Consider the following 14,172-nt stretch of genomic DNA (forward strand, 5'->3'; position numbering starts at 1 on the left):
TTTGTTTTCCTTTTTTTTTTTCCTTTGGTATGCCTGAGTTGTTTCCTAAAGACCATCTTTGAGTTTGGAAATTCTTTCTTCTGCTTTCTCTAATGTGCTGCTTAAGCTCTTGGTTGTGTTTTTACTTCATTGAATGAGTCTTTCCATTCCAGGAATTCTGCTACATTCTTTTTTAAGGTATTAATCTCTTTGTAAAATTCTTCCTTCATGTCCTGGATATTTTTTCTTGTTTCATTGTGTGTCTGACTAAGTCCTCTCTTATCTCATTGAGTTTCCTTAAGATATTTACTCAGAATTCCTTTCCAGTCATTTCAAGAGTTTCCCATTTGGTAGGGTCTGGTACTTGAAAGTTACTAAATTCCTTTTGTGGTATCATATTTTCTGGGTGTTTTTGTTTTTGTATGTTTGATTGATTTTTGGTCATCTGGTAGATCAGTTATTATTTCTATTTCCCTTGGACAGACTTTGAGGAGAAAGGCTTCTTCCTCTTTTTCCAGGTTCTTTGAGTAACTCTCATTGTTTCATCGAAATCAAATATGCAGTGGACCACCTGCACAGTAGTCATGGATGTTACTGTGGTAGCAAGTCGTTCATGCAGCAGCAGAAGCTGTAGTGGTCAGTGTTGTGGACCACCTCAGCAGAAGCTGTGCAAGGCCTCCCCAGTAGTGGCAACACAGATTTCTGCCATCAGCACAGGCATAGGTAGAGTAGGGTGGAATGCGACTGCTCCAGCTTTCTGCCTGCCTGGGGCCTCACCAGTGTTGGCAGTGCAGGATCCTGCATTCTGCATGGGCAAGGCTCATCCTTTCTTTTCTTTATTCTTTGGTTCTTCTTTCCAAGCTTTTTATTTTTTTAATTTATTTTTAGAGCACTTTTTATCTCCTTTGTTCTCTTTTTAGCTACATCTTTTGAATTATATTGTGTGGTTGCATTCTTATCACAGCCTGTCATGAATTATTATGATACCACTGCAACAAATATGTAGGAAACTTTCAAAAGTATAATTCCATTTGCTGCCCTCCCGTATTTGTGCTCTTATTGTAACATATTCTATTTATAAATTCAGTCACAGTTTGTTATTTTTGTTTTAAACAGTCAGTAGTTTTTAATGAAATTTTAAAAGTGTCTTTTACATTTCTAACCTTAATTTTGAGAATATTTTTACTGGATAGAGAATTCTAGGAATGTTCTTTTTCTTTAATATTTTCAAAGATGACTTTCCATTGTCTTCTGGTTCCCATTGTTCCTAATGAGACATCATTTGTCTTCTTGTTTTTTCCCCCACATGAATGTAAAATGTCTTCTCTTTATCTTTGTTTTCAGCCATATCACTATGATGAACCTGAAGGAGAGAGAGGGTAATTATATAATAAATAATATGTCTCAAATGTAAAATACATGGAACATGCCTGATTTTGAACTTGTCAGGACTGATTCTACTGGACTCAAGAAACTTGGGCTTCATAAAGGAATCCAGGTAAGGGAAAAATAAGTTTGAATACAGCCTCCACATACACTTAACTACTTTCTCATTACAGCTGTTCCTTGAACAACATGGGTTTGAACTGCATGGATCCACTAGTATGTAGATTTTTTTTCAATAAATATACTGGAAAATTTTTGTTTAAGTATGTCATGAATGTATGATATACCTTTACCAAACAGCTAAGTACCCTATCTAAAAGTAGGCTATTAGCAATTAAGTTTGGGGGGAGTCAAAATTATATGATATACCTTTACCAAACAGCTAAGTACCCAACCAATTTTTTTTTCTTTTTTTTTTTTTTTTAAATTTTTATTTTGTCAATATACACTGTATATGATTATTATGGCCCATCACCGACACCTCCCTCCCTCCTCCCTCTCTCCCCTCCCCCCCAAGAATGTCTTTTCCGTTTACTTGTAGTAACAACTTCATGAAAGTATAGTAGTTATATCTTCTTCCCCACCCCCCACCCGGGTTTTTTGTGTGTGTGTCTGTGTGTATGTGGGTGAATTAATTTGTTTTTTTTTTTTTTTTTTTTTTTTTTTTTTTTTTTTTTCCCTTGGACAGACTTTGAGGAGAAAGGCTTCTTCCTCTTTTTCCAGGTTCTTTGAGTAACTCTCATTGTTTCATCGAAATCAAATATGCAGTGGACCACCTGCACAGTAGTCATGGATGTTACTGTGGTAGCAAGTCGTTCATGCAGCAGCAGAAGCTGTAGTGGTCAGTGTTGTGGACCACCTCAGCAGAAGCTGTGCAAGGCCTCCCCAGTAGTGGCAACACAGATTTCTGCCATCAGCACAGGCATAGGTAGAGTAGGGTGGAATGCGACTGCTCCAGCTTTCTGCCTGCCTGGGGCCTCACCAGTGTTGGCAGTGCAGGATCCTGCATTCTGCATGGGCAAGGCTCATCCTTTCTTTTCTTTATTCTTTGGTTCTTCTTTCCAAGCTTTTTATTTTTTTAATTTATTTTTAGAGCACTTTTTATCTCCTTTGTTCTCTTTTTAGCTACATCTTTTGAATTATATTGTGTGGTTGCATTCTTATCACAGCCTGTCATGAATTATTATGATACCACTGCAACAAATATGTAGGAAACTTTCAAAAGTATAATTCCATTTGCTGCCCTCCCGTATTTGTGCTCTTATTGTAACATATTCTATTTATAAATTCAGTCACAGTTTGTTATTTTTGTTTTAAACAGTCAGTAGTTTTTAATGAAATTTTAAAAGTGTCTTTTACATTTCTAACCTTAATTTTGAGAATATTTTTACTGGATAGAGAATTCTAGGAATGTTCTTTTTCTTTAATATTTTCAAAGATGACTTTCCATTGTCTTCTGGTTCCCATTGTTCCTAATGAGACATCATTTGTCTTCTTGTTTTTTCCCCCACATGAATGTAAAATGTCTTCTCTTTATCTTTGTTTTCAGCCATATCACTATGATGAACCTGAAGGAGAGAGAGGGTAATTATATAATAAATAATATGTCTCAAATGTAAAATACATGGAACATGCCTGATTTTGAACTTGTCAGGACTGATTCTACTGGACTCAAGAAACTTGGGCTTCATAAAGGAATCCAGGTAAGGGAAAAATAAGTTTGAATACAGCCTCCACATACACTTAACTACTTTCTCATTACAGCTGTTCCTTGAACAACATGGGTTTGAACTGCATGGATCCACTAGTATGTAGATTTTTTTTCAATAAATATACTGGAAAATTTTTGTTTAAGTATGTCATGAATGTACGATATACCTTTACCAAACAGCTAAGTACCCTATCTAAAAGTAGGCTATTAGCAATTAAGTTTGGGGGGAGTCAAAATTATACATGGATTTTGGAATGTGAAAAGGGTTGGCACCCCAACCCCCATGTTGTCCACAGGTCAACTGTATATATGTACTCAGAACCAGGATGGATTCTTTATTTACATTACCATGAATATAAAGGGCAAGCTGTATTAACTTACATGAATTTAAAATGTTTTAGACCTTTTTTGGATAAATCTGATGTGCTTATTCTGGCTTCAGTAAAGAACTTTGCATATACTATTGTTTCTGCCTTAAAACACTTCCTCTTCTCCTCGCCTGGCCGTCTTGTCATCTCAGACCGTGGTCTAATATCACCTCAGAGAGGCCTTCCATGAACACCTTATTTAGAATAGCCCTCTGTGCCTGTCCCTGCCATCATATTACTCTGTCATTCTCACCTTCCCAGTGCCCTTACCCTGTTCCACTTTTTCTTTATAGCGCTCACCCCTCCTCCTAACACACTATTAAATGTTCTCATGGTTATTTATTGCTAATTGTCTGCCTTCCCTCCTCCAATAATGTAATCTCTATGAGTGAGAAATTTTTGTTTATCTTATACAGTGACGTATGCCAAGCATTGAGAATAAAACCTAGCTTATCGCATGAATTCAACAAATATTTTTTACATAATGACTACAGATTTATAATTGATAATGGACATGAAACAGGAAGGCTTACATGGCTGAAAATTAATGGCAACAATGAAGAGAAAGTACATGATTTTAAAGTTGGGCTGGAGGGAGGTGGAAAGGAAGAAAAACACAAAAAAAATATGGTTGGGCTAGGAGTTCAGAATACGGCTAAAATTACACACACACACAAACCTTTAAAGACTATGAAAGTATCAGCAGATGGAAAACTTGATCAAGAAACAGAAATAAGTAGGATATGAAGACATGAAGCCAAAGATCAGAAAGAATGATTATGGAAAAATCCTTTACAAATTTTCTGCTTCTCAAAAAACAAAAAAGACACAGGTCATAGAACTTTAGAGATAGAAGGACCCATGAAGTCCTTGTAACCCAGCACCTCATATCACAGATAAAGAAGCCCATGAGAGAGCTTCACGACTTGCTTGAGGTCAACAATTAGCGCATGGCAGAGCCACAACCAGACTCCAGATCTACAGAGGCCCAGGCTAGTGTCGGATCAATGTGTTACTCATGTTCCATGAGATCACTCTGGAATGAATGTCTTCCTTCAACAACAATCACTGGGGAGATTTTCAGGAACATAACATTGATAAGTTCCTTTGAGTGTAGGAAAGGAATGAGGATACCTGCCTGGAATCCCCAGACAACCACTGCCTACAGTGACCACACGAGGAGTTGTCCCTTAATTTGCCGTAGTTGATTGACTGTGGAAATTCTCCTCAAATATTTTCTCTAGTTGAGTTCAGTTCAAGGATAACCACTGGGGACTTTCCTCCTCTTTGGAGACCTATTAATTTCAAAGAGATTTCATAAAGGACACTAAACAATCTAAGTCAAGCAAGACTGGACTCTGTGAGTACACGTATCAGAATCTGTTTTCTATCATTGATAAGGACACAGGTCTTCTCAGTCACAGCTTGATTTCAGATTTTTCCATAAGATCATTTTTTCAAAGTATGTACTTTTCACCCTACTGTACCCTGACCACAAATTTCTAAGAAGTGTCTCTTCTCCTGAGTATCAGCATACAAAGAACCCTTTCCCACTGTCATCTGGATATCATGAGGGTATCATACACTGTCTACCTGCCCTCTCCAGGAGGTGCTACACAGTATGAAGTGAATGGACCCTCATTCCATTTTATGCTGTAAGAAGAAAATAGATAGGATCTCCCTGGGAGAGCTCCCTCTGTCACCTACGGCAGAAACTCTTAGCATCTCAGCAGAAAAGTAAACCTACCTTTTAGGGAATTTCCTTAGGTGGTTGATGGAAAGAAGCAAAGTTCCAAAAGGTAAGGGAGCATCTTAAGAAACTTAATCTCTTTAGTTGATTTGATTTTGATTTTCTTTCTAAAAATGATCATAAAAACACAAATTTCTGTAATGCTTTATAATCAAAGGAGAATAGTCATATATATCAATATTGAATTGTGAACAATAAATGAGTTACCAGAGTAGGTATTACTATCCACTTTCACAGACACAGAAAAGGGCACTCTGATAAAAGGTTGAATTGCCCAGCACCACATATCCCATAGTTTAAATCCAGGATGAAAATCAAGTCTTTTCCCTTTTCTTTCGATGTTCTTTCCATGAGGCCATCCTAAAGAGTATGGCATGGAACTCACTTTTTTCAAGCATCAGTTTGATAAAATTATTCGACTATAAGCAGTTTAATGGTAGTATGTGAAAAAAATGTATTACATAATAAAATAGAATTGGAGAAATTTTGAGGTAACATTAAGCTGGTTGCTTTACATCAGGGCCTCACAAAACATTATTGTGCTAATATGCATTGTGAATCACTGAGAGAAAGTGTGAATGTTTTCAAATTTGACTGCAAAAACGTTCATTTCTGGGCCTCATGAAGAATATGTGTTCTATGTAACACAATTAGAAATTAGTTGCTTACAGATGCTTAAATTACTTTCTTATACATTTGTTCTCTCACAAAACTGAAATTGGTGATCATGCCTTATAATTATCTTAGATTCCTCCACATAACTGAGCCCAAGACTTGAGATCATAACAGATACCAATTAATATTTGCCTGTCTGGTTAATTTATTGATAAGATACAGTGGCCTTATAGTTGAGAAGATTTTCTGGAAGTTCACAGAAGGAGCACCTATCACTTAGAGTTGAGGAAAGAGGGGGGTCAGGGAAATATGATATCTGAACTGAATTCTGAAGGAAGAGTAGGATGTAGCTAAAGAACACAGAGAAGAGTGTCCAAGGCAGAGAAAATAGATGATGCAAAGTCTCCAGAGCAAGAGAGACTGTGGCAAGGAACTGAAAATGGTTTGGTAGAGATGTGGCATGGAGTGCAATAAGGAGAATAGGAAAAGAATATCTACTAAAAGTCGGGCAATGCACCTTACTGTTAATCCCCACAATAATCCTACAGGGTAACTATATTATATCCTTTGTAGATAAAAATCTGAGATTCACAGAGATTCATAACTTTGTCCATGGTTAAAAACCCAGTGAATGGCAGATCTAGGACTCACATTATTGTTGAGAGATCAAATGTCTCCTAAGGGTGTAATTAATTTGGGAATGGCACAGTGGTCATTTGCCATTGGGGAAATAATTTGGGGCAGGAAATGTTTTGGAGAGTTCTCAAATTATTCTACAAAAAAACTTTGTCTCCCTTGCCTATGTGCATAGCACCAAATTAAGTTTGGCATTTGTTTTGGCTTCATTGCCAGAATCGTACCAATGTGCCTGGCTGTTTGCACTCTGTCAGCTAAGTTGCATAGCCTCAGATGTAGAAAAAAAGAGAGATATTTTGAAGGTGTGTATGTGGGTTCCACTCTCTGCTAACTAATCCAATAGAATATGGATTCTGGCCTTGGATATGCCAATAACTAGCCATATGTCTTTGGACAAGGTTTAATTTTGGTGGACCTCAGTTTTTGCATGTAGAATATGAGAAGATAGATATTAGCATTACTAGATATTATTTTAGTTCCCTTATAGTTCCCAGATGTAGAGATTCAATTTTATATATATTTTATAAATAGCATACACTTGACCTATGACTGGGCTTTTCTATGATTTCATGGATCCTTGACATTTTCAAGTGTTTTGGTTTTATACGTACAGTGTTTATGCATTAGCAATATGCATACATTACATATTGCAATACTGCCTATCAGCCGCTGAGGAATAACTGCTATCTAGGTAAGTTTCCCAACATTATAAAACTTATTGGTTCAACAAGTGCATCAATAGTTTAATTGCTGTGCTTCCCACTGTCCATTTATCAACTAAATCCATCTCACCCAAGTTCTCTTTTATTGCATGTGGCAAACAAATATAAACAACGCCGAAGAAAAGCCCCAGTTTACATAAAGCTAAAGTAATTATACCATAATTGGCCTGTAGAAAGAGCCACTGAATATTGGCTTTGAAAGGAAGTTTAAAGGGCATGAGATTTAACTACAAATTAATACAATGTAGTTCAAATCAAATCAATTACTGTGAGGATACAGGGGTGAACGAGATAGACATCCCTGCCCTTGTGAAGCTTAAATATAGCCCTGATAGCAATGTTTATCAAAGTGGCATTGCCAGGAGTTGAGTGTTTTAAGTATCAGCTCCCCAAGAAAGCAATATGAACACCCAGAAATCAAGTGTATTCTGTGAGTCGTGAAGATGGCAGGGTTGGGAGGTTTGCTGAGAACAGCTTTGGGGAGAGCAGTAGAAAAATGAAAATGATAAATGCAGCCTATGGATTTGCAGAAACTATTACATGATAAATGAAGTTTTGAATGCCTCACATCATACAACAATAGAATGATGGAGATCCAGAATGGAAAAATGTATTTGTACAGAGCACTTTCTTATACATGAAATAAAGAGCTGGCCCAGGGAAGATTTCTATTAAGAACTTTTAGATGTAATCAACTTCTCACCCATTAGCCAGATGAAAATGTCAAAATGGTCAAATATTCTGTTTGTGAAAATGGCCAAATTACTTCAAGGTGAGTGGCCAAAAGACTGAATTTGACTGACAGAATCAATGCATTCTAATTGAGAATTTCAACAAGAGGGAAATGTTTAAAAAGATCATACCACATATTTTGAAGGATGAACCTAATAGCAATGAAATTACATTTTATGAAAAGCTGGGGGGAACTGTATGTTTCTTCTGCTACATAATAATATTAGCCCTACCCACCCCTATTTTGAGCAAACCCTACAAAGTGAGACATAATCACTTAGTTTATCCACTGTATTTTATCTCACTGTATCTCAGATGTTTTGCTATTAAGAAAAAAAGCAAATGTATCATCCAAGTGTGGTATATGTCACTACAGATGATATTCAAGAAAATAACTCCCAAAGGAACTCCAGAAATGGTTTGAATGAGGCAAAATTATTAGAGTAAGTCAAAAGCCTTTGAAAGTGACCACTGGGAAGGAAAACAGTAATTTGTAAATATGGATTCTGATTTGCATAGTTTTTTAAAGGTTATAGCCTTACCTTGGGTATGTGAGCTCGTTTTTCTTTGCAGTCTTCCAGTAATGACTTGCGGCAGATGTCAGGCTCCCAATACCACATGTCTTGATTTATCCACAAATTAGGTAAGTTTTACACCAAATATTGACTGTTCCCAGTTAAGCACAATGCTGCTTATTCAATGTTCATGTCTTAATAAGACAGAATCATTTTTAAATGTTCTCCTGAGTCAAGTTTTACCTTGTTCTATTTTGATGACATACAATCACGATTATTTTACTGAAATCTCTCTTCCATTTTGTCTTATTCGTCTTTCTTTTTTCTTTTAGTCTTTATCTTATTATTCAAGATTTAGCAGAGCATCTGCAAGGCCTGAGGGGAAACAGCTCTAGAGGAACCTCACTCTTCACTGCAGAAAAGATAAAAATTAAAGAGTAAGTATCTAAGGGAAATGCACCATCATAAGAAAAGAGATGGAAGGGCACGTGCATTCAGTGGACACCTGTTATGTCTCAGGAACATTGTACATTTGAAACATTTAATCTTTGTAAATTCCCTGTAAAGCCCTATATTCACATCCCCAATAACATATTAGGGAATCAAGTAACATCAAGTAACATGGCCAATGTGAAAATTAAATTTGCAAGTAAGTAGATTCTAATTTTTTATACACTGTTTCTAGCCATCTATAACTATACTTCTATGTTTATGTATGCATAGAGCAAATGTCTGGAAAAAAATTCTAATTACCATATTGATGTTTATTTCTGGGGGTGCGACATGGAAGGTATTTTGTTCTCTTGTACATTTCTGGATTGTTTAAATGTTTATAAAGAGTACTATCACTTATGTGAAAAATAAATTAATAATTCTATGACAGAAAAAAAATTGCAAGTGAGGGGACTAGGCTTCAAACCCATATGTAACGAAGTACAGAATCCATGTGATTGACACTCTACTATCCTTCCCTCCCAACTCATTGTTGAAATACCAAACAATAAAGGAAGATTTTTTAAGTCATTATATGATTGTAAAATTGTGTATATTCATTGTAAAATTTGTAAATATGGAAAAGTGCAAGCCATGAACAAAAAGATCCATAGTCCTACCTATTCAGCAACACCGTTGTTAATATCTTGAGCTATATTTCCTTATTTTTTATGAATAGATAAAATTATTTTTTAATGAAATCATAATATAATGGTGTTTTGCAATCCAGTTTTTCATGAACCTTTCCAATCTTATTAAATATTTTTCCACACATCATTTTTAAATGATTGTACAGTGTTTTGTCATATGAGTAGACAACACTAATACACATTCCCCTGTTAGTAACAGGTTGATCTTTTTACCATTATATTGAAAATAGTGATGAATACACATTCCCCTGACAACACTAATACACATTCTCCTGTTAGTAACAGGTTGATCTTTTTACCATTATATTGAAAATAGTGATGGACATTTCTGTCTACAACTTTATGCACATGGTTAGTTTATAAGAATAAATCCCTAAAAGCAATATTGCTGAATCAAAGTGTATACGTTTCTTCAAGTCTTTTATTACATATTACCAAATTGCACTCCACGAATTTTTATAGCAATTTATATGTTCACTAGTATATTTGTAAATATGTCTCTCCTTGCAAATTCAACACCACCAGAAATTATCTATTTTCTATTGCTGTCAATCTGTAAACAGAAAATAGTATCCCATTTCAATTTTACATTTATTCAAATACTAATAAAATTGAATTTTTATATATTTATTTGCTTTTGCATATTTCTTTTCTGAATTGCCATTATTTGTTTTTCTAATATAGGTTTATTTTTTGATGAATCGTAAAAGTTTATTTGCTATTCAATTTGTTTATTGTGTGTCTGATCCACCAAACTTCTAAATTATTATTCTGCCAAAATATCAGTATTTTTATGGATTCTTTTCTTTGCTCATTTGTTTGTATTTATCTCCCCTGAGATCTGAAAAATGTTCATCTACATTATCTTTTAGTTTTCCTTCACTTTTTAAAACATTTGAATCCTAAGTCCTTCAAAATAAATTTTTATGTATTTGCATTAGGGACTTAAAAATATAATTGACCAATTGTCCTAATGACATATTAGGAAATTGATCCTTTTTAATTGATTTGAAATAGGGACAATAGTTAATATACATTGAATGTGTGCTCTGTGCCAGGACTTTCTGAGTACTTTCATGGAATAACTCATTTAAGTCTGACAACGACCTGAGAAGGTAAATACGTGCTATGGTTTGAGTTTTCCTACCCAAGTCAACATGCTGGGAACTTAATCCCCAATGCAACAATATTGGGAAGTGGGACATTTAAGCAGCGATTAGGTCATTAGGGCTTTTCCCTCATAAATATATCAATGCCCTTACGTGGGAGTGGGCCTCTGATAAAAAAGATGAGTTCCTCCCACTGCTTTCTCTGTCTCATGCACTCACTTGCTTTCACCTTCCACCTTTCTGCTAGGGAATGACTCTTACCAAAAGCCAGCACCATTCCCTTGGATTTCCCAACCTCCAAAACCATGAACCAAATAAACTTCTTTTCTTTATAATTACCCAGACTGTAGACTGTTATAGCAGCAGAAAATGCACTTAGACAGTGCATGTATTTTCAGTCCCATTTTATAGATAATGAAATTGATGCACATAGTAGATATAGAAAATACAGAAAAGTGATCAAAACAAGGGACTCTGGAGCCAGCCTGCCTGCAATTAAAACTTTCTAGCTGTGTGATCTTGGGCAAGTTACTTAACCTTTCTGTGTCTCAATTTCCTTATCTATAAGACAGGTTTAAGAGCCCCTCTGTAGAGGGCTGTTATAAAATGAGTTAATAAATGTGAAGCTCATAGAATGTCTGACACAATAAGTGCAATGGAGCAATTAGCTATTGTTAATGATTCTCTCTGTTCTATCGTGCTGGATCTCTAGTGCCCTACAAATACCATTTTGGTTTATAATACAATATATCTTCTAACTTATATAATTATTTTGATCTGTTTTAATGTCTTATGATACATTATTGGCACTCCATTATGGCACTCTTTAAAAAAAATTATTTTGTCTTTTCACTGTCCTTCTAGGAATTTTGATAGGAATGCTATAGAATTTCTACATTATTTTGGAGTCAACATCAAAATATTGAGTTTTTCCACCCACACACACATGCGCAAAGTTTAGTGATTTTTTAAAATATCCCTACTTGTTATTTATTAAGTTTATTCATCGGTGCGTCATGTATTAATCATTTATTCATACATTTTGGCTGTTTTGGAGAGAAGGACATTTTCTAACCGGTATCATTTATTTAAAAAGAAGAAAGAAAGAAAACTCTATGATCCAAAGCATAAACTAAATATTTACGTTAATCATTTTACTTTAACTCAAATTATACAAATGGACCTTTATTCAACAACCTTTTGATGAAAAGTGAAGGGCTTTTCTTTAAGTTTGTTACCTAAAGTCAAAGCCTTTTTCACATACATCATGTATTCCTTCAGTTCTAGATTTTTAACATGGAGTGAAAAATTAGACTGTAGTCAAATATGAATATAAAATTATTCAAAATTTTATTATTTTTTCTCCTAGTCTTTTATAGTGATCCGGCTCACCTTATTTCACAGCATTTTTTAACAAACTTATAATTATCAAATATTTCTCAAGCATTCAACTATCAATTTTTATTAAATACCTTTATATTTATAACACTTTATTAGATTTTGTAATGTTGAATAAAATTACATAATTGCAAAAATGAGTACACCTGATATAAGGAGGTTTGGGGAAAATTCAACTGACTTGTGGGCATACAAATCAACTTGTGAGTGTAGACGTGCTCGGGCTTACTGGAGAATAGGCCATGGTATCTGGTGCTCAGTGTGTCATGTGCATCATGTACTATGTTGCACAGAGGGAATGAGGAGGGTTGGCTAATCTGCCATATCAGTTAAGTGAAGATTCATTAAGAAACTCTCTGCTATATTTTATTTGAAACTAACTGTGATCATGAGTATCTTATTGGTCCTGACGTTTTCAGTGGATGCTCTTGTGTTTTTGGTTAATGAAATCTTCTGCATTTTTTTTTTCTTATTAAATTGGTGAGATCATAAAATGCAATGCTAAACACTTGCTTTACACCTGGTTGGATTTTCTTCTGTGAATGTGGGACTTTGTCTCTAATAGAACATAAATTCCATTTAAACTTATTTTCATAAATGAAATGTTTACTTTTTTCAGCTTATTTTAAGCTATTTTATTTTATATGCTTGATCTCATTTTCCTTTGCTTTCAGCCTTTTGTTCTCTGTATTATATTTACTTTTAAAAACGCTTTTGATCATTTGGAATGGAAAGGTTAGCTTTTATTCTTTTGATGATTATTATTCAGAAATATGTTTGGATAGATATTTCTCTAATTAGCCACATCTAAATAAAATATCTCTTGGATCCTTCCTTACATAGATTGAGGAAATTAGAATACTTTCATTTCACCCATCTTCCCTGTCAGTTTCCCAACTATATAAATTGTGGTTTTTAAATATGCATAATTATTTTAATTTTGCATTTTATATTATGTATCTTTTCAAGAATTATTCTTGACAATTCTCTTACGCTTGTAACAATATTTGCATTACCCAATTAAAGTTAGATATGTATTTTACTATTTGATTTTTCAAAGCGTATTATTTTACAACTTCCCCAATTCTTTTTTTTTGACAGTTTTTTTGTTGAAACATAATTGATTGTGATATTCATGAGGTACAGAATTGAATATCAGTACATGTGTACAATATGTGGTGATCAAATGAGGATAATTAGTACACTCATGTTTACAAAACTTGAATTATGTATTTCGATTAATCACCCAGCAACCCAGAGCCTTTCTTGAGGGATTGTTTTAATTGCATTCAGAATGATATATTTTCTAAGCCCTTGTAAATCTGAGGAAGTCTTTCTGTTGCTTTTGAACATAAATCACTAAGGCCTGGGCATCGAATGCTTTCACGACAATTTCTCTTATAACTTTGTAGACATTGTTCTATTGTCTTTTGGATTTTTGTATTAAAAATAAAGTTGTAGTCCAACGTGAAAGTGCTTATTTTGTAGGTATTTTTACCTTCCCAGATGCTTACAAAACTCTTTCTTATTCTCCTGATTGTTCTAATGCGTAAATGAACTTTGCTACTGCATTTTTAGTTTCCTTGCCTTTTCTAATTTCAGGGCGCTCCACCTTAATTTTAACATGACTCGATTCAGTTGCCTTTTATTCGAATCTGTACAAGTCCAAAAGTTGAGAATCCTGGCTGGAAATTTAGAGAAAATATTCAAATGAAAGGAAATATATGAAAAGTATGTATCAGAAAGGATTAGACTAAAAGGTATATGCCTAGTTTTAAAGTCAAAACAACTGGATATAATGTGAACAACTTACAGTTTTCATATATTTATAGCCATAAAATGGGATACTTAAAGCAATGGAAGGAACAGTGTGTTGTTACATAGAACAGTAAGAATAACCTTTGCAGACCCGAAGTTGAAGGCAGTTCCATCGTGAAGCCAGTTCCATACTTTATCATGTATAAATTGAAACATAGTTCAACTAACCTGCAGAGGTAAAAATCAAGAGAGTAGCTACTCTTGTTAAGGAAAATGACTGAAAGAAAACAAAAAGAATGCTTGTAAATTGCTGGAATTGTTCTGCTGCTTAATCTTGGTAGAAGTTTTACC

General features: G+C 34.6%; 1 protein-coding gene across 1 annotated transcript in view; it reads left to right on the forward strand.

The window, feature by feature from the left end:
- The first annotated feature begins 1,405 nt into the window (after positions 1-1,405).
- LOC103581818 (olfactory receptor 10Q1-like) overlaps positions 1,406-14,172 on the forward strand; it is a 16,154-nt gene continuing 3,387 nt past the window's right edge. The window contains exons 1-2 of the mRNA XM_008563560.1: positions 1,406-1,477; positions 2,134-2,293. Of these exons, the coding sequence (XP_008561782.1) occupies positions 1,406-1,477; positions 2,134-2,293 (232 nt within the window). The remainder of the gene's footprint in view (positions 1,478-2,133; positions 2,294-14,172) is intronic.

Source organism: Galeopterus variegatus, unplaced genomic scaffold (genome assembly GCF_000696425.1).
Source record: "Galeopterus variegatus unplaced genomic scaffold, G_variegatus-3.0.2 Scaffold14010, whole genome shotgun sequence".
In the NCBI taxonomy this organism is placed as follows: Eukaryota; Metazoa; Chordata; class Mammalia; order Dermoptera; family Cynocephalidae; genus Galeopterus; species Galeopterus variegatus.